Source organism: Doryrhamphus excisus, linkage group LG5 (assembly GCF_037039965.1).
Source record: "Doryrhamphus excisus strain RoL-2023G ecotype Guam linkage group LG5, RoL_Dexc_Guam_v1.1, whole genome shotgun sequence".
Taxonomy (NCBI): Eukaryota; Metazoa; Chordata; class Actinopteri; order Syngnathiformes; family Syngnathidae; genus Doryrhamphus; species Doryrhamphus excisus.
This window is the reverse complement of record NC_136361.1, coordinates 16,528,806-16,553,557: the sequence shown is the minus strand read 5'-3', so window position 1 is coordinate 16,553,557 and position 24,752 is coordinate 16,528,806. Positions and strand designations below refer to the sequence as shown.

Here is a 24,752-nt window from a genome sequence, read left to right as displayed (position 1 = left end):
TTCCCCTGTTTTTTTGACCAGAAAAGTGCATTTTCAGCAAGTTGAAAAAATTGACAAAAACGACATACTAACCCCTTACGTTTTTTTCAAAATTAAACACTCTCAATCTTTGGCATTTAATGGCATTTTTGGGTGCCTCTGGGCCCCCTGTTGAGTGTGTGGGAGGTTTTCGCTATTTTTTTGACCAGAAAAGTGCATTAGAAGCAAGTTAAAACATTTGAAAAAAACGACATACTAACCCCTTACGTTTTTGTCAAAAATCAACACTCTCAATCTTTGGCATTTAATGCCATTTTTGGGTGCTTCTCATGCCCCTGTTGAGTGTCTATGAGGTTTTCGCTGTTTTTTTGACCAGAAAAGTGCATTTTCAGCAAGTTGAAAAAACTGAAAAAAACGACATACTAACCCCTTACGTTTTTTTCAAAAATCAACACTCTCAAACTTTGGCATTTAATGCCATTTTTGGGTGCTTCTGGGCCCCCTGTTGAGTGTGTGTGAGGTTTTCGCTGTTTTTTTTTACCAAAAAAGTGCATTTTCAGCAAGTTGAAAAAATTGAAAAAAACGACATACTAACCCCTTACATATTTTTTTAAAAATCAACACTCTGAAACTTTGGCATTTAATGCCATTTTTGGGTGCCTCTGGGCCCCCTGTTGAGTGTGTGTGAGGTTTTCGCTATTTTTTTGACCAGAAAAGTGCATTAGAAGCAAGTTGAAAAAATTGAAAAAAACGACATACTAACCCCTTACGTTTTTTTCCAAAATCAACACTCTCAAACTTTGGCATTTAATGCCATTTTTGGGTGCTTCTCATGCCCCTGTTGAGTGTCTGTGAGGTTTCCCCTGTTTTTTTGACCAGAAAAGTGCATTAGAAGCAAGTTGAAAAAACAGAAAAAAACTACATACTAACCCCTTACGTTTTTTTCAAAAATCAACACTCTCAAACTTTGGCATTTAATGCCATTTTTGGGTGCTTCTGGGCCCCCTGTTGAGTGTCTGTGAGGTTTTCGCTGTTTTTTTGACCAGAATAGTGCATTTTCAGCAAGTTGAAAAAATTGAAAAAAACGACATACTAACCCCTTACGTTTTTTTCAAAAATCAACACTGTCAATCTTTGGCATTTAATGCCATTTTTGGGTGCTTCTCATGCCCCTGTTGAGTGTGTGTGAGGTTTCCCCTGTTTTTTTTACCAGAAAAGTGCATTTTCAGCAAATTGAAAAAATTGAAAAAAACAACATACTAACCCCTTACGTTTTTTTTCAAAAATCAACCCTCTCAAACTTTGGCATTTAATGCCATTTTTGGGTGCTTCTCATGCCCCTGTTGAGTGTCTGTGAGGTTTCCCCTGTTTTTTTGACCAGAAAAGTGCATTAGAAGCAAGTTGAAAAAACAGAAAAAAACTACATACTAACCCCTTACGTTTTTTTCAAAAATCAACACTCTCAAACTTTGGCATTTAATGCCATTTTTGGGTGCTTCTGGGCCCCCTGTTGAGTGTCTGTGAGGTTTTCGCTGTTTTTTTGACCAGAAAAGTGCATTTTCAGCAAGTTGAAAAAACTAAAAAAAACGACATACTAACCCCTTCCGTTTTTTTCAAAAATCAACACTCTCAATCTTTGGCATTTAATGCCATTTTTGGGTGCTTCTCATGCCCCTGTTGAGTGTGTGTGAGGTTTCCCCTGTTTTTTTGACCAGAAAAGTGCATTTTCAGCAAGTTGAAAAAATTGAAAAAAACGACATACTAACCCCTTACGTTTTTTTTCAAAAATCAACCCTCTCAAACTTTGGCATTTAATAGCATTTTGGGGTGCTTCTGAGCCCCCTGTTGAGTGTCTGTGAGGTTTCCCCTGTTTTTTTGACCAGAAAAGTGCATTTTCAGCAAGTTGAAAAAATTGAAAAAAACGACATACTAACCCCTTACGTTTTTTTCAAAATTAAACACTCTCAATCTTTGGCATTTAATGGCATTTTTGGGTGCCTCTGGGCCCCCTGTTGAGTGTGTGGGAGGTTTTCGCTATTTTTTTGACCAGAAAAGTGCATTAGAAGCAAGTTAAAAAATTTGAAAAAAACGACATACTAACCCCTTACGTTTTTGTCAAAAATCAACACTCTCAATCTTTGGCATTTAATGCCATTTTTGGGTGCTTCTCATGCCCCTGTTGAGTGTCTATGAGGTTTGCGCTGTTTTTTTGACCAGAAAAGTGCATTTTCAGCAAGTTGAAAAAACTGAAAAAAACGACATACTAACCCCTTACGTTTTTTTCAAAAATCAACACTCTCAATCTTTGGCATTTAATGCCATTTTTGGGTGCTTCTCATGCCCCTGTTGAGTGTGTGTGAGGTTTCCCCTGTTTTTTTTACCAGAAAAGTGCATTTTCAGCAAATTGAAAAAATTGAAAAAAACAACATACTAACCCCTTACGTTTTTTTTCAAAAATCAACCCTCTCAAACTTTGGCATTTAATGCCATTTTTGGGTGCTTCTCATGCCCCTGTTGAGTGTCTGTGAGGTTTCCCCTGTTTTTTTGACCAGAAAAGTGCATTAGAAGCAAGTTGAAAAAACAGAAAAAAACTACATACTAACCCCTTACGTTTTTTTCAAAAATCAACACTCTCAAACTTTGGCATTTAATGCCATTTTTGGGTGCTTCTGGGCCCCCTGTTGAGTGTCTGTGAGGTTTTCGCTGTTTTTTTGACCAGAAAAGTGCATTTTCAGCAAGTTGAAAAAACTAAAAAAAACGACATACTAACCCCTTACGTTTTTTTCAAAAATCAACACTCTCAATCTTTGGCATTTAATGCCATTTTTGGGTGCTTCTCATGCCCCTGTTGAGTGTGTGTGAGGTTTCCCCTGTTTTTTTGACCAGAAAAGTGCATTTTCAGCAAGTTGAAAAAATTGAAAAAAACGACATACTAACCCCTTACGTTTTTTTTCAAAAATCAACCCTCTCAAACTTTGGCATTTAATAGCATTTTGGGGTGCTTCTGAGCCCCCTGTTGAGTGTCTGTGAGGTTTCCCCTGTTTTTTTGACCAGAAAAGTGCATTTTCAGCAAGTTGAAAAAATTGAAAAAAACGACATACTAACCCCTTACGTTTTTTTCAAAATTAAACACTCTCAATCTTTGGCATTTAATGGCATTTTTGGGTGCCTCTGGGCCCCCTGTTGAGTGTGTGGGAGGTTTTCGCTATTTTTTTGACCAGAAAAGTGCATTAGAAGCAAGTTAAAAAATTTGAAAAAAACGACATACTAACCCCTTACGTTTTTGTCAAAAATCAACACTCTCAATCTTTGGCATTTAATGCCATTTTTGGGTGCTTCTCATGCCCCTGTTGAGTGTCTATGAGGTTTGCGCTGTTTTTTTGACCAGAAAAGTGCATTTTCAGCAAGTTGAAAAAACTGAAAAAAACGACATACTAACCCCTTACGTTTTTTTCAAAAATCAACACTCTCAAACTTTGGCATTTAATGCCATTTTTGGGTGCTTCTGGGCCCCCTGTTGAGTGTGTGTGAGGTTTCCGCTGTTTTTTTGCCCAGAAAAGTGCATTTTTAGCAAGTTGAAAAAATTGAAAAAAACGACATACTAACCCTTACGTTTTTTTCAAAAATCAACACTCTCAAACTTTGGCATTTAATGCCATTTTTGGGTGCTTCTGGGCCCCCTGTTGAGTGTCTGTGAGGTTTTCGCTGTTTTTTTGACCAGAATAGTGCATTTTCAGCAAGTTGAAAAAACTGAAAAAAAACGACATACTAACCCTTTCCGTTTTTTTCAAAAATCAACACTCTCAGACTTTGGCATTTAATGCCATTTTTGGGTGCTTCTCATGCCCCTGTTGAGTGTCTGTGAGGTTTTCGCTGTTTTTTTTGACCAGAAAAGTGCATTTTCAGCAAGTTGAAAAAACTGAAAAAAACGACATACTAACCCCTTACGTTTTTTTCAAAAATCAACACTCTCAATCTTTGGCATTTAATGCCATTTTTGGGTGCTTCTCATGCCCCTGTTGAGTGTGTGTGAGGTTTCCCCTGTTTTTTTGACCAGAAAAGTGCATTTTCAGCAAGTTGAAAAAATTGAAAAAAACGACATACTAACCCCTTACGTTTTTTTCAAAAATCAACACTCTCAAACTTTGGCATTTAATGCCATTTTTGGGTGCTTCTCATGCCCCTGTTGAGTGTGTGTGAGGTTTACGCTGTTTTTTTGCCCAGAAAAGTGCATTTTTAGCAAGTTGAAAAAATTGAAAAGAACGACATACTAACCCTTACGTTTTTTGTCAAAAATCGCCGCCCTCAAACGCTGTCCTTTTATACCATTTTTGGGTGCTTCTGGGGCCCCTGTTGAGTGTCTGTGAGGTCTGTTTGTTTTTGACTTCCTTAAATGGAAATGCTACACAAAAAAAAGTACATTTTTGATCCAAAACAAAAACTAATGCAATGCTTGTGTGTTAAGATTTCAGTTTGGAGAACTGGCCTTCAATTATAAATGTTTATTTTTGTCCACCAGATGGCGGTACTTTTCCCCATTCAAAGCATGCAGTTTTTGGGAAGTGTAAAATGTGTACATATGTGGTTAAATACAGTGTGGAGCTTATTGACGTTTAAAAAAAACACAAGAAAAGGGGCAGAGTTTTGAGTTTTCTGGCTTCTTTATTCACTTTTGTTCACACCAGACAGCAGCATGGTGGACAGAGCTACACGCTAACAAGCAACTAGCCGCAGATGACGGAATAAAAAAGTGTTTATTGAAATGAAGAACTTGCATTTTGGGTGCATTGATGGTGGTTTCGCCCTGTTTGGCCCACTGGGTTTGTGTATTTACAACAAAATGTTGACGTGTAAAGATTACAAAGAGAGCAAAGCTATAAGTGAAGACTGAATCAGTAACGCTCAACTTCCTCCTTTTCCAGGGTTGTGAAACATCACAGACCCTTTTCAAAGTCTCTTTTTAAACTGTGGCGGTCTCCTTGACCTTCTCGACAATGGTGTCGAACTTTTCACGGATCTGAGTGGCAAGAGGGGAGAAGAGCTCGGTCAGCTCATCGATCTTACCCTCCAGAGAGGTGCGAAGCTCCTCGGCGGTGGCCTCCAGCTGGGTCCTGAGACCTTCGGCTTGGCTCTCCAGCTGCTGGCCCAGACCCGCGGCCTGGCTCTGCAGCATGGTGGAGATGTCGGTCAGCTTCTGAGAGGCGGTGTCGCCGGCCTGCTGGACGTAGGGCTGCACGTTCTGTCGGACCGTGTCCAGATTCTGGGAGGTGCGGGACTGTATCTCGCTCAGGTAGGTGGTCACAATGCTGTTTTTGATAAATGGTTAGTTTCCACGTCAAAACGGAAGCGTTCATTTTTTAAAAAGCTCAAATCTATCTTACTTGCGGATGTCTTCGGTGTCCTTGGTGAGGCGTTTCCTCAGCTTGTGTGTGTAGGAGCCGATGCGGCCGCGCACGTCACCGGAGTTCTGCTCCACCATGGACTTCAGCTCACCCAGGTACTCGGTACTGCGCTCCTTGGCGTCCAGCATGTCCTTCTGCAGCCTGTTGGCCAGCAGCTGCAGGTCGGTGGTCAGCTGACCGGTGGAGGCGGTGGCATAGGGACTCAGCTTGGCCTGGATGTCGTCTTTGTATGCTGTCAGCTCAGCCATGGTGTCTGTGATCAGGGTGCTGCCAATAAAAGAAATGTCAGACGGTACCACAAATATTTGGAATAATTATGGAATCATTATTATTATATTATATACACCCTGGACTGGTCGCCAGCCAATCACAGGGCACATATAGACAAACAACCATTCACACTCACATTCATACCTATGGACAATTTGGAGTCATCAATTAACCTAGCATGTTTTTGGAATGTCTGAGGAAACCCAGGTCTAACATTTAACTAACATTTATTGCATTTTAATAATTAAACTAAATAAAACTAAATTAAATTTAACTAAATTAAATTAAACTAAATTAAATTTAACTAAATTTAACTAAAACTAAATTAAATTAAATTAAACTAAATTAAATTAAATTAAACTAAATTAAATTAAACTAAATTAAATTAAACTAAATTAAATTAAACTAAAGTAAATTAAACTAAAGTAAACTAAATTAAGTAGAACACCTATACATTTCATCCATCCATCCATTTTCTCTATCGCTTATATGTCATATGCTGGAGCCTATCCCAGCTGTCTTCAAGCGAGAGGCAGGGTACACCCTGGACTGGTCGCCAGTCAGCCAATCACAGGGCACATATAGACAAACAACCATTCACACTCACATTCATACCTATGGACAATTTGGAGTCGCCAATTAACCTAGCATGTTTTTGGAATGTGGGAGGAAACCGGAGTAAACCGACGCACCGCATGAACAGAATCAAACCCAGGTCTAACATTTAGCTAACATTTAACCCTGATTACAACAACCCAATAAAGGTTTGTACCCAAAACAAACCACTGCTAGTGCTATCAGTGACTCTTAAATCTAGTACTAACCAAGTAGTATTCTTCTATTAGAACTACTAATTTAATCATATTTATGTTAATCAGATTTACTTACTCGAGCTCTCTGTTGAGCTGAGAGGTCTTGATGGTCTGCACCACGCCATCGGCCTTCTGGTTCAGCTCAGAGATGTACTGCCAGAAGCGTTCCACGCCCTCCTCCCAGTTCTTTGGGGTGGCATCGGCCTGGCGCACCACACGGGCGTTGCAGCCTGTGATGGACACCCATACAGTATGTTAGATATACAGTAGACGATATAGTATGTGTTTATTGCCGCATATAAGACGCTTACCAGTGATGACTGCCAGTGCGAGGATGAGAGCTACAGCCTTCATGGTTGTTGCAGTCACGAACACCTGGAAAAAAAAATCAACACGTGAATTATTACTTCTTTTTTTCTATAATGTTTCCTCTTCATCTTACCTGAAGTGAAAGAAGTTTGTCCGTGTTTCTCCTGCAGTGGCTCTCACTTTTTATGGGCTCACTGAGGCAGGGGAGGGGTTGCTAGGAGGTGGGCGTGGCTAGCAATCATTGCATCCTGCTGTCTTCTCTCCTTTCCTTCCACGCATATTGTTTATGCAACGTCTGCGTGGACAAAGAAGGTTAAAGGTTGCATGTACAGTCAGGGGTAAAGAAAAATGACAACTTAATAAATGAAATATAGTATTGTTGCAATACTATGATGCATAATAAAATAAACACAAATAAAAACAGGACCAAAGCATGTCTCTTCAATGAATATTACATTAAAAACATTTTAATTTAATTTAATGAATATTACATTAAACATTTTCACAGTACAATTCTACATTATCAACATTATTATGTTTATGTTTATTATTTAATTTAATTTGAGCTGTGTTTAGTTTAATTTAATTTGAGCTGTGTTTAGTTTAATTTAATTTGAGCTGTGTTTAGTTTAATTTAATTTGAGCTGTGTTTAATTTAATTCAATTTAATTTTATGAATATTACATTAAACATTTTCACAGTACAATTCTACATTATCAACATTATTATGTTTATGTTTATTATTTAATTTAATTTGAGCTGTGTTTAATTTAATTTAATTTGAGCTGTGTTTAATTTAATTTAATTTAATTATGAATATTACATTAAACATTTTCACAGTACAATTCTACATTATCAACATTATGTTTATGTTTATTATTTAATTTAATTTGAGCTGTGTTTAATTTAATTTAATTTGAGCTGTGTTTCGTTTAATTTAATTTGAGCTGTGTTTAATTTAATTTAATTTTATGAATATTACATTAAACATTTTCACAGTACAATTCTACATTATCAACATTATTATGTTTATGTTTATTATTTAATTAAATTTGAGCTGTGTTTAATTTAATTAAATTTGAGCTGTATTTAATTTAATTTAATTTAATTTAATTTAATTTAATTTAATTTAATTTAATTTAATTTAATTTAATTTAATTTAATTTAATTTAATTTAATTTAATTTAATTTAATTTAATTTAATTTAATTTAATTTAATTTAATTTAAAGAATATTACTTTAAACATTTTCACAATACAATTCTACATTATCAACATTATTATGTGTTAGTTAATTATGCATTAATAGTAATAATAATTACCTAAAAACATAAAATTAAGCCCAAATTGGTGATATATTTTTTTTTATCTTTTTGGGGTACATGTATTCATGTATCTTGCTATTATCCACAATCAGGTTAGAGGACTCCCCCGACGCCAAAAAGGCCAGTTGGAGCTCAGCAGGTGTTAAACCTCCACATTTGATCATCAGCATCACTAAAACAAGTAAGTGTTTCCACCTGAATAGAAACACTCGTAACGGCAGGATGTCAACTTGGTGTCTTTTTTTTTCATGTAAATGACGCTCAGATTCACACCTCCCTCCCCCAGTTGGCACTTTGGGGTTCTACATCGTAGGATAAATACTTCAATTCCTTGGAACACAAAGGAAGGGAGTCAGCAAGTTGGGGTTTGCTGTATGTAAAAGGTTTGTGTACATTGTGTACATTTTTCAAGGCACACAGAATATTGTGTACTTGGGCTATATAGACATGGTATATACCATGGAAGATTAGACTCTACTCTTTCATCAGAAAGTTTTTTTCTACCTCACTTTTTAGTAATCAGCAGTAGAACATAGGTAAGTTTGCTAAATATCAGGCTTTTTGTGAAAAGATACTTTTCAAGTATAACACAAATATAGCCATATTTCGCCCAAATGTAAACACCACTATAAACACAAATATAACACCATAAACTATTTGCTACACTACACTTTACTACACTTCTGCAAGAATGTGGATGTTTTTTTATCAGTTTAAAACTGCACCAAACATGATCTCTGCTATTGTGAAGTTGCATCATCACCTCTTTGGGCCTCTCATGAAAAAAAAATAAGTTTAAAAAAACATGAATACGTCTTTCGAAAGGAGCAGTGCGGTTGAAAAACATTTATATAAACGTCTTTGGTAGCAAATTGGTTAAGAATACTTATGTTAACTTTGAGTATTTATTGTACACATGCACTCACTCTACACTTTATTGCCTCAAAAATGTAATGCAGTCCAATCCAAGGGGTGTATTTTATTTTATTTAAATAAAGGTTTTATCAGTTGTACATTGTTTTAAAAAAAAAATTTTTATTAGTTGATTAATCTGATGGGGGAAATTATTAATACATTGCTAAAATGTTGTTGTTTTTTTGCAAACAATTTAGTTTAATTTAATTGACTTTTATTTAAGGTGTTGGTGTCATGTGTCCGTGTGTCTATGTGTCACGGTCCTTGCCCTTTTGAGACTTTGACATGTTTCTGAGCAGGAGCAAAGATTAGTTGAGTGGGTAATTAGTGTGAGGTCATGATAAGACATGATAACCTACTGTAGTACTTTGGGTGGGGGTCAACCATTCTGATGTTTAACTTGCCAGTACTTCATGTATTGTAGTGTACTTCTGACTTTGACTTATTTCTCTGTTAGTGGACTGTTAGCATGTGGTTTTTTTTTTTGGAAATTTTTTTTAGGAAATGAAAGCGTCTTTCACAAGGCCAAAATGCGCACAAATGGGGATGGGGGGGGGGGGGGGGCTGGGGAGTGAGAAAGTCGTGACAGTAAAAATGCCTGACAAAGTTAAATGAAGACAAAAACAAAGCATGACAGGACGGAGTGTGTACAAAGGCTCGTCTGAGCTAATGTGATTTTTTTTTTTTTTGGGATGACGTTACCACCACAGTCCGAGTCAGCGAGGTTACTGCCGTTTAAAAGTACGTCATTTTGAATCTCAGCTAGATTTGTGTCGCTAATTCTTGCAAGTATAAAGTTAAATCAAACTAAAATAAAACAAAAATACTCACAAGATGGGGTCGAAAAAAACATAAAGTTCACCAAGTAGTTTTTCACGTGACTTCACAAGACTTGTTTAGTTTTGGTGTTTAAGCATTTTTTTTAATTGTTGTGCAAGTGTAAAAACAAGTTAGCCTCCTTAAAAATTTTTTTAAAAAATCTATGGTTATGATTTCACCTTCATTCATTCATTTTCTACCGCTTTTCCTCACGAGGGTTGCGGGGGGTGCTGGAGCCTATCCCAGCTGTCTTGGGGTGTGAGGCGGGGTACACCCTGGACTGGTCGCCAGCCAATCACAGGGCACATATAGACAAACAACCATTCACACTCACATTCATACCTATGGACAATTTGGAGTCGCCAATTAACCTAGCATGTTTTTGGAATGTGGGAGGTTCCTTCAATAAATACTCTAATTCTTCTGAAGGGGTATTGTCTACAAAAAGTCTTTTTTTTGGACCAGCCAGGACACCTCTCATAATGTACCTGTAGCCTTAACTGCAAGGGAAGCTCTTTTGCGATACAGCAGCTTGGATAAACTCTGTACAGTAGGGCGTTTATTTTTATCTTGCTCACTGGGATAATGTTGTTCCGAAAGCAGCTGGAGGCGGGACAAAGGAATGTTGTTTGCTGCTGTGTGGCACAGCGTGGGAGCAATCAGGAACGCCGGCTAAGCCAGCAGGGATTGGCACTAAATAGACCCGAGAAAGGTGCAAACAGGATGTTTCATCAACGTTCTACACGGGGGAAAACACGTCCAGTCCAGTCTTTCGTGATGAGGCAAGACTCTTTGCTCTGACACAACAACCCCTATGTACTTTTTTTTTTTTAAGTTTGTGCTTCAAGAAAGTTGTCAACTTGCAAATAGGAACAGAAAGGCCCAATTACATACATCTTGTAAAATAGTGGTAAAAATGAATGAATGAATGTAAATGGGCCTCCCTGCTACTCTTTGCTCACTAGGTGGCAGTCATGAGTAAAGTCTTGCTTGGGTTGCTGTCAACAACAAAGAACAAAGAACAACAAAGGACTATCGTAAAATTCCGAAAGTAAAGGTTGTAAAAATTTGGAATTTGTACAAAAGTCAGAAAAGTCAATTCGCATAATCACTTTGGCACAGAGTTACCTGGAATGAGACCCGCAGAATACCGCAAAATATCGCAAAATATCTTGAAATATCGCAAAATATCGAAAAATACAAAAAAAGAACAGCAAAAATTGTAGCAATCCGAATAAAGTTAAAATATTAAAATAAGCAAAATAAGAAATAAAAAAATAAAAAATAATATGAAAATAACCGAATAAACCATGGTGTACCCCACCACCACCACCACCACCCAAAGACAGCTGGGACAGGCTTCAGCGTAAATAAATATTATGGCAATCAAGTCTAAATATTATGCGAATAAAGTCATAATATTACAAAAATAAACTTTCTGAAGATTATTTAAGAAGAACGTTGAAATATTGGACTAATAATCGCAATTCTGTTCTTGAAATCTATATTTTACTGATTGTAAAAGTACCAGATGGAGGGGTAGGATTTAATAAGCTTTGCTTCTTCCTACTCCTTTTGGACATGTGGAACTGGGAACTGATTATGTGATGCATTCAATTGTAATCTGATGCATGTTCAAATGAAAGAAAACCATTACCATATATAACTTCTTAGCCTATGTACAAATGCAGCTTTAAAACATACGGTATCTACAGTAAGTGGCGCTCGTATCCTATCATTTTTCCCGTATGCGACCCTCAACGCCTCAAAAGTTTAGTCACTCCTGCTTCAGCTTTTGTTCAACTATCACAAAAGAGTTGACTCCGCTTGTGTTTTGGGCTTTTCTGTTGGCATTTCTTTCAACTTGGATGTTTACGTTAGCTGCTCAATACCTAATCACCACATGTCGCACATCAAAAGGAAAATGGGGGGGTTGGTTAGGGTGTTAGAGGTCTGGCAGGGACTTGAGTCCCTGTGATTGTTGGGTTGAAGTGGCCACATTATCACTGTGGTGGTGGGGGGGGGGGGGGGGGGGGTTACCATTAACAAACATGACCACATACAGTAGATTACAATTTTTGTTTGTTAGCAGGCTGCTTCCTGTTTTTTTTTTTAGACTGTACCATTAACACCAAATAAAAAGACACAATGTGGTTTTGGTAAGAATTAAGAAGTCACAAGTCAGATTGGTATTTTCTTTTTTGAGTCTTTATTTAAATAGTGATGGAAGACTGCTTGGTGGTCACAGACCAAAAACTGGGTACTACTGTAAATGTTGCCATGAACACCAGTAAATACTGATGGGAAAGTGTCACCCCCCTTGTTGACAAACTAGGAGAATCTTATGCTCATGTTTCAGTTTGTAGCTGACTTAGTTGGTTTTGACGAAGGACTCATAGAGAGCAATCAGACGTGCCTGGAGGTCCTGGGCGTAGGGGTCCAGGGTCTCCCTCAACTCGCCGACGTAAGGGGTGGCCAGGTCTTTCACCTGCTGGGCTCTCTGCATCAGCTCCATCTGGACCTTCTCGGCCAGGGGGGTCACGCTCTCCTTGAAGGTCAGCAGGTGCTGGTCCACCTTCTGCTTCAGGTCGTCGGTGTGGGGTCCGAGCTGAGCCTGCAGATCAGCCACGCTCTGTTCCAGGTTGGTCTTCAGCTCTTCGCTCCTCCTCAACAGCTCGGTCTTCAGGGTCTCGGCATCCATGGTGAGGATTTGGTTGAGCTCGGTCTGGAGCTGCTCCACCCTCTGCTGGACCTGGAGTCTCATGTTGTCGGTGTAGGGCTCCAGGCGACCGCGCATGGTGCTCAGCTCCACGGCGACACGCTCTTTCAGGAGGTCGGCCTCAGTGCTCACTTTGGCGATCATTTCCTTAGCGACGGGGGGCAGCTGGTCGTGCAGGGTGACGGCGTACTGGTTGGCTGCGTTGGTACCATCGGCAAGACGAGCACTGAAGGAGACGGGACCGTAAAAGGACACATTCCTTACTCTTTAAATGACGTCCCGAGCGTGCCGTACCTCATGTCCTGTCCAAACTGGGACTTCTTGATCATTTGGAGGGTGTCTTCAGCGGTCTGGGTGGCCTTGGCCACGTACTCCCAGAAGGCATCAGTCAGGACCTCCAGCTGAGGCTTGGGGGCATCAGCGTGGAAGAGATTGGCATTGCAGCCTGACGCATGAAGATGACATCAGAAGTGGCAATGTTACCAAAATAAATAAATAAAAATTTGCCACAAAAGTGGTAATGGTTTTATTTCATTTGAACATGCATCAGATTACAATTGAATGCATCACATAATCAGTTCACAGTTCCACATGTCCAAAAGGAGTAGGAAGAAGCAAAGCTTATTAAATCCTACCCCTCCATCTGGTACTTTTACAATCAGTAACTGTTACATTTGTTCACCTCCTGCTTTCCATAATATAGTTTAAGGTTTTTTTTGTTTTTATTTTATTTTTGTGACGTACCAAAGTACAAGGTGATATGACCATCCAATGACATAATGGTTACCATAGCAACTGTCAATATAGTGATATGTATAGCACATCATGACTGGTTTAAGACTTTTCATCCTTGTATTTAGCAAACATCAACTGCTTGTATTGTTTCTTGAATTGGCTCATCGTTGTGCATTGTTTGAGGGTCTTACTCAATCCATTCCATAGTTTGATTCCACATACTGAAATGCTATGGCTTTTTAACGTAGTCCTAGCATATAAGTGTTTCAATTTTAGATCATATTTTTCCTTTCTTGTAGAGAAGTATTGGATGACATTTTTAGCTAATTGGTTATTTTTAGCCTTATGCATTATTTTAGCTGTTTGAAGATTAACTATATCAGCAAGTTGAAGTATTTGTGATTTTAGAAATAAGGAGTTAGTATGTTCTCTGTAGGCGGCATTATGAATTATCCTTACTGACCTTTTTTTGGTCTCTGTGTCTCTGGTGTTGCTCTTAGGCTGTCTGAGATGGAACTGATTTCATTGAAAAATGTGGAATTGAACTAATGAGGACTTTTAGCATTGACTTTACACAAAACAATGCGTTCCCAGTAGGGCTTACTAAAAGTACTCCAGCATCAAGGGACATTTCCAGTACAAAAAATGTGTGTCATTGACTCACCAGTGAAGACGGCCAAAACCAGCACAGCAAGGACCTTCATGGTTGTTGGAGCTATATTTTTTTTAAAAAGAAGACAAGCAAGTTAGTGAGTGCATTTAGCAAGCAAAGAAAAAGTGTTGTCTTACCTGTGAGAGTATCTGCGAGTGAACTCTGCAGTGCTACTGCTCAACTGATGCTCTCCTGCTGCTTTTATAGCAAAGCGGACGGTAATGATCCCAAAGTCCAGGTGCCTCTTGCCTCGCTGTCACTCAGCCCCGCTATCTTCATTGATGTCCTCGGCACACACACGTACAAAGGTGTGATGTAGCCATCACATATACAATCACTGCAGTAGAAATTATTTATTTGACGTATGATTCTGTCCATTTTTACTTGAAATTGATTTTTCTTTCATGTCAAGTCACACTGTGCCAGGTAACCTAGCCAGAAAAAATGCATACATTCTTTTTCTGGGTCAAAGTTCCAATGACGGTCCCAATGAGTCAGTCAGCCCAAAGGTCAGCACACTACGCCACCGTCAGAGGAACATCAGTGACATCAACACATTGTTTCCTAATTAAAACCCGTACAGCAAACGATTCTCCTTCTTGGTGTCTGTTAGGGACACGGACAGAAGCCGAGTGAAGCATGATCACTGTTTCGCTATGAAACTAATATTAGCGTTGTAAGATTCCGAGACAAAATCCAGTAGATATGTTCCACAGTCGAATATCTTTTGGGATTTGGACTTTTTGTTGATCGGTGCTTGTGTTTCTTGCCGGGTTTTGGTCAAGGTAAGATAGTTGGGACAGCTGATGGTAGAAGCACCTTGCGGAAAATACACATTGTGTACCCAAACTATCCTTTTCCATTAAAACAGCCTCACAATATGCTGAATACAAAACCAAAAAATCTGACAAGGCAAATGGCATCTTTTGGATGCTAACGCCGTCTACTCAAATGTTCCAGCAAAAGCCTGCCACCCAGTAAGCGAGCGGTACAATATCAAAAAATATAGACCAACAACCAAAAAAAAAACCCCAAAAAATTTAAAATAAAAAAAAACCTTAAACTGTATTATGGAAAGCAGGAAGTGAACAAATGTAACAGTTACTGATTGTAAAAGTACCAGATGGAGGGGTAGGATTTAATAAGCTTTGCTTCTTCCTACTCCTTTTGGACATGTGGAATTGTGAACTGATTATGTGATGCATTCAATTGTAATCTGATGCATGTTCAAATGAATGAAGATGACTGAAGTGACATGAATGACTTTATTTTACAGTTAAAACCCTTGTAAGATGATACAATATTAAATATGACCTAAAATGTAACCTGTAGAGTTAGAAAATACTTTGTTGGCCACACACTCACAGCCTGGAATGGACTATTTCTTCTTACACTGTGCTAGTCTAATTTGGTGCATTTCATATAGTATACTATATTATTTTGTACCATGACAATTCAATTAAAGACAGTAAGACCCGCTTGTCTTGACCCTGTTTCAAAGTCCAGCGGTACCATCATAGCGCTGTTATCTTCTATTATCTGACCGCCATTTACTGCCGAACATGAAGAAATGGGGGCTATATACTAAGTACTTTTTTTTTTTTTTTTTTACAGAAATCCAATCTTTGCTTTTAGATAGAAAGAGGAAAAACTGACTTAGAGGAAAAAGTGACTTATTCCAAAGGTGGCTAGCATGGGTTGTGCATTATAACCGCAATGATCATGTGACCTATTTGTGACAACATGGCAAGGACTCCTGGACTTTGCCTCCTGGAGTACAACTGTCATGAATGCTCAGTATATATGCACACAGACGCTTAGCAGCCAAACACACTCACACACATACACTGTTGACCAACAAAGAGCAGGTGAGGATTTTGCACCGCCAACCCCCCCCCCCAAAAGAACGTTCATACTAACAATTATGTTCACTTTTCCAGCAAGACGCAATCATGAGGATCTTTGTGGTGCTTGCTTTAGCTGTGTTCTCTGGTAAGTCTCAACCTCCATAACCCTTCGATGTCTTAAAAAAAAAAAAAAAAAGAATAATAGAAATCAAACCTCTCCATGCTTCAGGCTGCAATGCCAACCTCTTCTACGCGGACGCTCCCAAGCCTCAGCTGGAGGTTCTGACCGATGCCTTCTGGGACTACATCGCCAAGGCCACCCAGACCGCTGACGACACCCTGCAGATGATGAGAAAGTCACAGTTTGGAGAGGAAGTCAAGTAAGCATTGATAAAAATCTATATTACAGTCTCAGTACACTATATTGATATTATTGTTCAATTGTTTTGCTACATTTTTGAGCCATTATTGAATGTCTCTGGTTCTACCATATCTTACTTATTGTGTGGAAATATGGGGTAATAACTAGAAAAGCAATCTTCACTCGCTAAATGTACTGCAAAAAAGGTCGGTAAGCATAATTCATAATGCCGCCTACAGAGAACATACTAACTCCTTAGTTCTAAAATCACAAATACTTAAACTTGCTGATATAGTTCATCTTCAAACAGCTAAAATAATGCATAAGGCTAAAAATAACCAATTACCTAAAAATGTCATCCAATACTTCTCTACAAGAGAGGAGAAATATGATCTAAAATTGAAACACTTATATGCTAGGACTACGTTAAAAAGCCATAGCATTTCAGTATGTGGAATCAAACTATGGAATGGATTGAGTAAGACCCTCAAACAATGCACAACGATGAGCCAATTCAAGAAACAATACAAGCAGTTGATGTTTGCTAAATACAAGGATGAAGAGTCTTGAACCAGTCATGATGTGCTATACATATCACTATATTGACACTTACTATGGTACCCATTATGTCATTGGATGCTCATATCACCTCGTACTTCGGTACGAGGTACATTATTAAAATAAAATAAAATGAAATAAACCTTAAACTGTATTATGGAAAGCAGGAAGTGAACAAATGTAACAGTTACTGATTGTAAAAGTACCAGATGGAGGGGTCGGATTTAATAAGCTTTGCTTCTTCCTACTCTTTTTGGACATGTGGAACTGTAACCTGATGCATGTTCAAATTAAATAAAACGATTACCATTATTGTAAATGCAGTATCAAAATGGAGACTTGATCTATTAAAAACATTTTTTTACTATTTTTTTTTACTATATTTTTGTAATGTTAATCTCGAGATGCGGCGATCAGGGTTTAATGCTGCCGATTCCAATACCGATCATCCATGAGTGAAATCGGCCCACAAGTGTAAATTAAAAAAAAAAATCTATGTATGATGAATGCTGTTGGCCTGTGGTGCCAAGGGGAGAAGGGGGAAAGGTTAGGACAACTCCAAGCCGTAAAAAGACGTAATTATTAAGTAATAAAGGGGCGGGGCAGGTGTGGGGCGTGGGACAATGTGATTTTTTTGTTTTTCCAAAGTGGCCAGAATTCCTGGTTGCACCCTTGCTATGGAATTTTTCAAGGAAATCGTCCGATTGATTGGTGGCCAATCAACCGGGGCATCTCTACGTTCTCTTTTGATGGACTAATGGCATCTCATTGATCCACCTTGTAGCGCTCGTCTGGCGGAGAGTGCCGACATGGCTAGCAAGTACGTGAGCAACCTGAAGGAGAAGCTTCCCACGGCAGCCCATAGCCTGATGACCAAGATCAGCTCCGAGGCCGATATCTTGAGGAACGTGCTGAGCCAGGAGCTGAGCTCTGTCAGACAGAAGCTGGAGCCCTACACCGAGGAGATGAAAGTCCAGATCCAGCAGAGAGTGGAACAGCTCAAACAGGAGCTCGCCCCCTACGCTGACACCCTGGATTCGGACGCCTTGAGAGCGATCCTCATGCAGAGGAGCGAGGAGTTGAAGGCCAGCCTGGATTTGAGCGTCAGGCAGCTGCAAAACCAGCTGGGACCCTACACCGACGACCTGAGGGAGAAGGTGGACCAGCACATGGTCAACTTCCAAGACAGCATCGCCCCCATGGCCAATAACTTCCAGCAGGAGCTGAGCCAGACAGCCCATCTGGTGCAACAAATGGTGGCCCCCTATGCTGAAGACCTGAAAGAAAAGCTCGATCCGCTGGCCCAGGACCTCCAGGAAAAGCTCATGGCCCTCTACCAGTCCTTTGCCCGTGGAATCTAAACGTCAACAAAAGTTGGGAATATGGAATCTCATCAAATAAATATCCGAATTGTACACAATGTAATATTGTATATGTATATTGCTAAGCTCAATTAGTCAACTATTTATTGTTTGTACTGCTATTTAAACAGTAATAAACACAATCCTCATCAAACAAAAATGTCACACAGCTCTATTCTTTTTCTATTCATATTTCAATTTCTATGGTTATCATCATACTTTCTGTTTGCCATCTACAGAAGCAACTATGAATAACTTTTTGAAATAATTTAAATACAAAAAAGTTTGCGAGTTTTCTCTGAGAGGTAAGTCTTATTATTTTGACTCCGCTTGCCTCGTCCTGACATGTTGTGCACTACACAACAGTTCCTCTTGTTCCTCCCGTGGGCCCCACATTGTTGATTTCATCCAACATGTCACGGCTCGCCAACAATCCACATGCATCACTCTGTGTCGGCACGCAGGCCAAAACGTCAGCAACACCAATGACCAGTAGGTCTATTATTACGGATTTGTGTCAAAAGCTCAGCCTATAATTTGCAATAACAGTTGTGATGCTGTGTGCGTCCAACGTGGAAGGTCGGAGTCCAATGACACTCCTGCACACAAAGGATTCCTGCTCCTTGAAAGTTCTTTATCTTATTCTGGCTCTAACTCACTAGCTGTTACACTTTGTTGCACATCAGAATAGCAAATGGTAATGGTTTGATTTCATTTGAACATGCATCAGATTACAATTGAATGCATCACATAATCAGTTCACAGTTCCACATGTCCAAAAGGAGTAGGAAGAAGCAAAGCTTATTAAATCCTACCGCTCCATCTGGTACTTTTACAATCAGTAACTGTTACATTTGTTCACTCCCTGCTTTCCTAATATAGTTTAAGTTTTTTTTGTCATGTACCGAAGTACAAGGTGATATGACCATACAGTGGCATAATGATACAATGACACATTGTAGTTGATTAATCAAGATAACTAGGATTTTGCTTCTTCCTACTCCTTTTGGACATGTGGAACTGTGAACTGATTATGTGATGCATTCAATTGTAATATGATGCATGTTCAAATGAAATAAAACCATTACCATAAATAGAAATAGAAATAAGAAATCTTGACTGCTAAAGTTATATAATTTCATCGATAATAAATGTAAAATTAAGTTTATGGTCTGGGACATTGTTGTTTTTTGGACCGATTTGACCTTAATGGCATATAAGGCTATAAAAACATCTTGGGATTGTGGTTCGTGGCTCAGGGTGGGTTAGGGTTGTGGGGACAGGGTTTGGATTATGGCTTAGAATTGGGGTCAGCGTTAGGACTGGGTGAAGAGGTCAGAGGTTTGGGTCACCTTAGTGTAGGTTAGGAGTTATAGTAGTATAGAAAGTTTTGTACTTTCCTGATAAATTGTAAGGCGTGATTCCAAGAGTCAACCACAAACAAGACTGATGTGATGTCAAGTCACCATGCTCCGACATGTCTTGCCCTCTTGAAGTACTAATCACAACATCAATGCCATAAGGTATCATAAAAGAAAGCCATGGGCCACTTTCTAATCCCGGAGCCAAGATGGATGTCTGTGATCAAGTAAGGGAGGGGGTTGTTTTTGTTCCTGTGTTCTCTCTTTCAACAAGATGCGTCTTGTAGCTCCATTTTATGGCGATGGGTTTGAGTCATTTGGATGGAGATAAGAGTTTGTAAATGGACGACTGCGGTCTGGTTTGTAATCAGCAGATGACAAGAGATACTCTTGTTGTTCCACCTTGTTTGTGCTTGCGCCCACACAGGATGATTACGGGATGTGGATATGTTCGAAACGATTTCTTTTTTGAATATATCTAGGGGAGGGTTTTATATGGTTTATTGTCTCTTTGCATTATTGGAGTAGCCAGAACTCCAGGAAATTAACTTTTTGCACTTCATTGATTGTTTAGTTGTCAGTATTGCTAGCTGTATAGCTGGTTGGTGGTTAGACGAAAACCTGAACATGTTTTTCTTGTTCATCATCTACTACGGTGGCTGACAAGGGCAAACATGCTCCAAAGAGAAATGATCCAAACCAAAAACACACAATCACAACAAACACGACGGGAAAAATGCTGCAAATACCAAAAACACACACAAAACGCCAGAAACAGAAATGCTGCAACTTTACAGAACAAAACGTAAAGGTAGGCCACAACAAAATGTTTCTGTCATACTGCAGTCGTAGATAAACAACAATGAAATAGAAGTGAAATTAAGTGGTGATTTTTGACCTGCGGCCCCAGAGTGTTTTCTGAAGCGGTGCCATTTTGGCTGGGACGTCACAAACAGAAACCTTCCTGGGGACGGACTATAAATTCAAGCAAACGTAGCTATGAACACATAGCAAAGCGAAGAAAGTAACCTATTGACTGAATTAACATAATAATAATAATAATAACAACATCCAGTGGCATTGTGTTGTGATGACTATGATATAAACACACAAATTGGCCCTTCTATATTTGACAGTATTATAAAGCACCATATGTTTATGTTAAGTCTTTCACAAAGACGTGAAGAAAATGTATTTTTAAAGACTGATGTGACCCCATTAGTCTGACATTGTATGTGGCAGCATTTACTGTATGTGGTTGCAGCATTTTTCCCCATTTCATGTTGGATCATACATTGCTACAGCCCCTGCATTCATCAACTTCAAATAAAATGTGAGTTTACAGTTGTGGGTGGTACACTAACAGAAGGCTATGTTGCCATCTAGTGGTGATGAGCTTAAAGTGCACAGACAATTATTGCAGTAGTCATGAATGGTCGCATGCTCATACAGCACAAAACTACAATTCATTCGGGATTGAAACCTGGGACCTTTCTCACCGTATGCAAGAATCATACTCCTATAAGTCGGTGCAAACTGATGTGATCAATGAGTAAAGTCCTCCAGTTGTACGTCTTACACTTTCCTGATGTTTCAAACACTCGACTGAACCTTTCAACATGTTCACACGGCACCATGGGAACATGTTGAATGGGTATGAACGACACGTCAACTCTTTTTTTTCTTCGAGGCTGACAGACATCCACTCAATTGAAAAAAACAAAAAACAATGACCCCACAGACAGCCAACATCCATCATCGTCTTTTTGTGCACCGGTCATAATGGAAGTTATGTAACCAGCAATACACTTGATGTTAACCCCAGATCAGACGCTAGTGACGAGTGTGCTAAAAGGTCCTTTACACTTTTATGTTCCATTTCATTTCCTTTTCCATATTAAACAACACATTACATTGAACACACATTTAAAGCTGGAAGGATGGACTGTCTGACTCAAAGGGTGTTGAGAGAAGTTAAACGGTTTACGCACCGAGGCCCACATACATTTCAAAAATTACTTTACTTTATTTATTAAAACTATCAGAGTAGTTTAGAAGCTGTGTAATGTTTTGTGGCTGCAGACTATTGTTTTTAGTGAAGGATGAGGCAAAATGTCTCTTTTGACACTAAAGGTTGCTGACAGAACCCTAAATTAATTTCCAAAAAGTCAAATCTCATTGCTCATGATGTCATTTCTAAGAAATAAAAGTCTCCAAGTGAGGTGAATACTTTTCATAAGCATTGTATATCAGGTTGTGACGTAATGTTGCCATCACAAAAGCTAGATGAACCAGTTTTGAGACCAAATATTGTCATCTTGTTTTTTTTTTTGTTTTTTTTAATATATTTTCTCCAACTCCTCCCTGTTTCGGGCAAATGCAGTATACAATACTACTGATGCATTTTCCATGACAACTATGTTGGTAAGTTTCCAATAATTCAATGGATTACATTAATCAAGTTTTTAAATGTGCTCATGCTAGCGGTAGTATTGTTTGTGTATAGTTTGTATACTGGGAAATTGCCCAGCTTGTTTACATATGGGTTGAAGTCTGCTGAATGCATGATTTAGCACAATGAAAGGAACAAATGTGGGGGAAAAAAGGAAGGGTTTGGCTGGTATTTGTTGCATTTACCGACTGAAATGTACTGCAACATTGGAAGATTTTTCACAGTGATATATATTTTGACAAAATCCTAGTTATCTTGATTAATCAACTACAATGTGTCATTGTATCATTATGCCATTGTATGGTCATATCACCTTGTACTTCGGGACATGACAAAAAAAAACTTAAACTATATTAGGAAAGCAGGAAGTGAACAAATGTAACAGTTACTGATTGTAAAAGTACCAGATGGAGCGGTAGGATTTAATAAGCTTTGCTTCTTCCTACTCCTTTTGGACATGTGGAACTGTGAACTGATTATGTGATGCATTCAATTGTAATCTGATGCATGTTCAACTGAAATAAAAACATTACCATTACATATGTGTCTTCATACTTACATATGTTTCCAACAAGTAGTTTAGCAGAAAGAGGGGCAGGTTGGAACACTGGATGTACTCCAACATTCTGCCCCTTCCTTCAACTGGGGGTGAATATTTACCAGAGACTATTAAAAACGTAATAACAGAGAGAGTAAAAAAAAAAAAAAGAATTCATTTTAACATCTTATTTATTTTGACTGCACGGCAGAAGAGTAATTAGCGCGCAGGCCACACAGCTAGGAGACCCGAGTTCAATTCCACCCTCGGCCATCTCTGTGTGGAGTTTGCATGTTCTCCCCGTGCATGCGTGGGTTTTCTCCGGGTACTCATAATCATATGCATAATAGTATAATATATATTGCATTATATATGCAAAATAGTGTGTTCGGTTGTCAAAATAGTCATACCACGGATGATTCTCTCATTGGATACATTGATTATTTGAGGTTTATGTGCACAGTGTCCTAGTGGTTAGGCATGTTGGCCACACAGTCAGGAGATCTGAAAGATCAGGGTACTCCGGATACTCCGGTTTCCTCCCACATTCCAAAAACATGCTAGGTTAATTGGTGACTCCAAATTGTCCATAGGTATGAATGTGAATGTGAATGGTTGTTTGTCTATATGTGCCCTGTGATTGGCTGGCGACCAGTCCAGGGTGTACCCCGCCTCTCGCCCGAAGACAGCTGGAATAAGCTCCAGCATCCCCCGCGACTCCCATAAGTGGTGGGAAATGAAGGAATCTTATTTATTCCAACTTTTGGTGTCCTAACTATGAACTATGATAGTCCCTTGGGCGATGGCATCCAGAGAGGATAATTGCTTTATGACAGATCATTCCAATTAGTCAGGATCAACAAGTTTCTTTTTGCAGCGCTTTGTTGTTGAGCACAATGTCATTACGTTCGTAATCATCTGGAATTGAGAAATACTGAGTTGGAACACGTTACATAATCTTATTGGCCAGTTAACCTTCCTCTTTGACACCATCACAACCATTAATGGAAAGGTATTTTTGAACCATGTCTATACTGGGGCTTCTGTTTTCTTTCTGTTGTGGTCATGGATCATTTAAGATGATGTCTACATGCAAGTTTGGAATGTTTTAGACATTGTGTCATTTTCAACAGGTGCATGTAACAAAGGATACAATGATGCAGCGGGTACCAAGGGAGGCCTTATAAGTTCTCCTCCAGCTCATTTGGACAATCAAAGGAAGCAGAGGTACGAGAGGTAAGGTAGCAGAGACTGCATGACATTCAGTGATGAGGAGATGTCAGTGTAAGTCAATGAGTTCTCATGGGTTTATGTTTTATTTAGACTTCTTAAAATGAAAGGCTTCATTTTCCTGCTGGTGAACTTGGTGGTTTCAACAGGCTTGCCTGTAATCAATGTAAGATTTTGTGCTACTTTATTTCCCAAAAAAATTGATAGTTAAATTTTATTGCCTCTGATACATTACATTTGACTTTGAACAGATTTCATCAATGATCGTGGGTAAGTTGTATTTTTATTTCTAAAGAACTTTTTAACATGTATTTTAAGTGCAGTTATTGTATATAATGTATATTTCTTGTTTTTATTAGTTTTAAAATAAATGTTATATCTATGCAAAATTAAGAGGCACAGTTTTAAGTTTTTGTATTTAAAATGATTAAATCTGGATTTAGATGTATTAAACCATATTTTCCGCACTTTAAGTTGTACTTAAAAGCCTTAAATTTTCTCAAAAAAAATGACAATGTGCCTTATAATCCCATGTGCCTTATGTGCGCACCGGAGTTCCAAAATCTGTAAAAATGTCTGTTTGATTGACTGACCATTTCCCTCTGACACGGTGAAGCAATATGTACACTGGCTGGGATAAACCAATCAGAGAACATGACGTAATACTTACAGTATGGGCTGAAAGTGATAATACACAGGCTAATGCCTACTGTTATTCAATTAGTACAGCAGTTATTGTATATTTCTTATTTTTTATTAGTTTTAAAATAAATGTTATATCTATGCAAAATTAAGTGGCACATTTTGCTTTAAGTTTTAATTTTTAAATGATTAAATCTGAATTTAGATACATTATACCATATGTTCCGCACTTTAAGGCGTACTTAAAAGCCTTAAATTTTCTCAAAAAAATGACAATGTGCCTTATAATCCCATCTGCCTTATGTGTGCACAGTTCCAAAATCTGTAAAAATGTCTGCTTGATGGGCTGAAAGTGATAATACACAGGCTAATGCCTACTGTTATTCAACTAGTACATTATGTATTTGTAAAAGGCCTAGCGCTTCTTTTTATATATATATATACATTAGTCAAATACATTTGCTAT

General features: G+C 38.6%; 3 protein-coding genes across 3 annotated transcripts; 1 reads left to right on the top strand and 2 right to left on the bottom strand.

Moving 5' to 3' along the window:
• Positions 1 to 4,714: 4,714 nt before the first annotated feature.
• On the bottom strand, positions 4,715 to 6,986 carry apoeb (apolipoprotein Eb). The gene is made up of 5 exons (XM_058053193.2): positions 6,906 to 6,986; positions 6,775 to 6,838; positions 6,540 to 6,693; positions 5,361 to 5,648; positions 4,715 to 5,285 (listed from the first exon to the last, which is right to left on the bottom strand). Exons 2-5 carry the CDS (start codon positions 6,815 to 6,817, stop codon positions 4,940 to 4,942), a joined length of 831 nt encoding a protein of 276 aa, XP_057909176.2. The 5' UTR covers positions 6,818 to 6,838; positions 6,906 to 6,986; the 3' UTR covers positions 4,715 to 4,939.
• Positions 6,987 to 12,022: 5,036 nt separating this feature from the next.
• On the bottom strand, positions 12,023 to 16,101 carry LOC131105381 (uncharacterized). The gene is made up of 5 exons (XM_058053427.2): positions 15,998 to 16,101; positions 14,074 to 14,222; positions 13,949 to 13,999; positions 12,844 to 12,994; positions 12,023 to 12,775 (listed from the first exon to the last, which is right to left on the bottom strand). The coding sequence occupies exons 3-5, from the start codon at positions 13,986 to 13,988 to the stop codon at positions 12,202 to 12,204; spliced, it is 765 nt and encodes a 254-aa protein (XP_057909410.2). The 5' UTR covers positions 13,989 to 13,999; positions 14,074 to 14,222; positions 15,998 to 16,101; the 3' UTR covers positions 12,023 to 12,201.
• Positions 15,692 to 18,231, top strand: LOC131105342 (uncharacterized). The gene is made up of 4 exons (XM_058053359.2): positions 15,692 to 15,804; positions 15,877 to 15,928; positions 16,013 to 16,163; positions 17,487 to 18,231. The coding sequence occupies exons 1-4, from the start codon at positions 15,727 to 15,729 to the stop codon at positions 18,061 to 18,063; spliced, it is 858 nt and encodes a 285-aa protein (XP_057909342.2). The 5' UTR covers positions 15,692 to 15,726; the 3' UTR covers positions 18,064 to 18,231.
• The last annotated feature ends 6,521 nt before the right edge of the window (positions 18,232 to 24,752 follow it).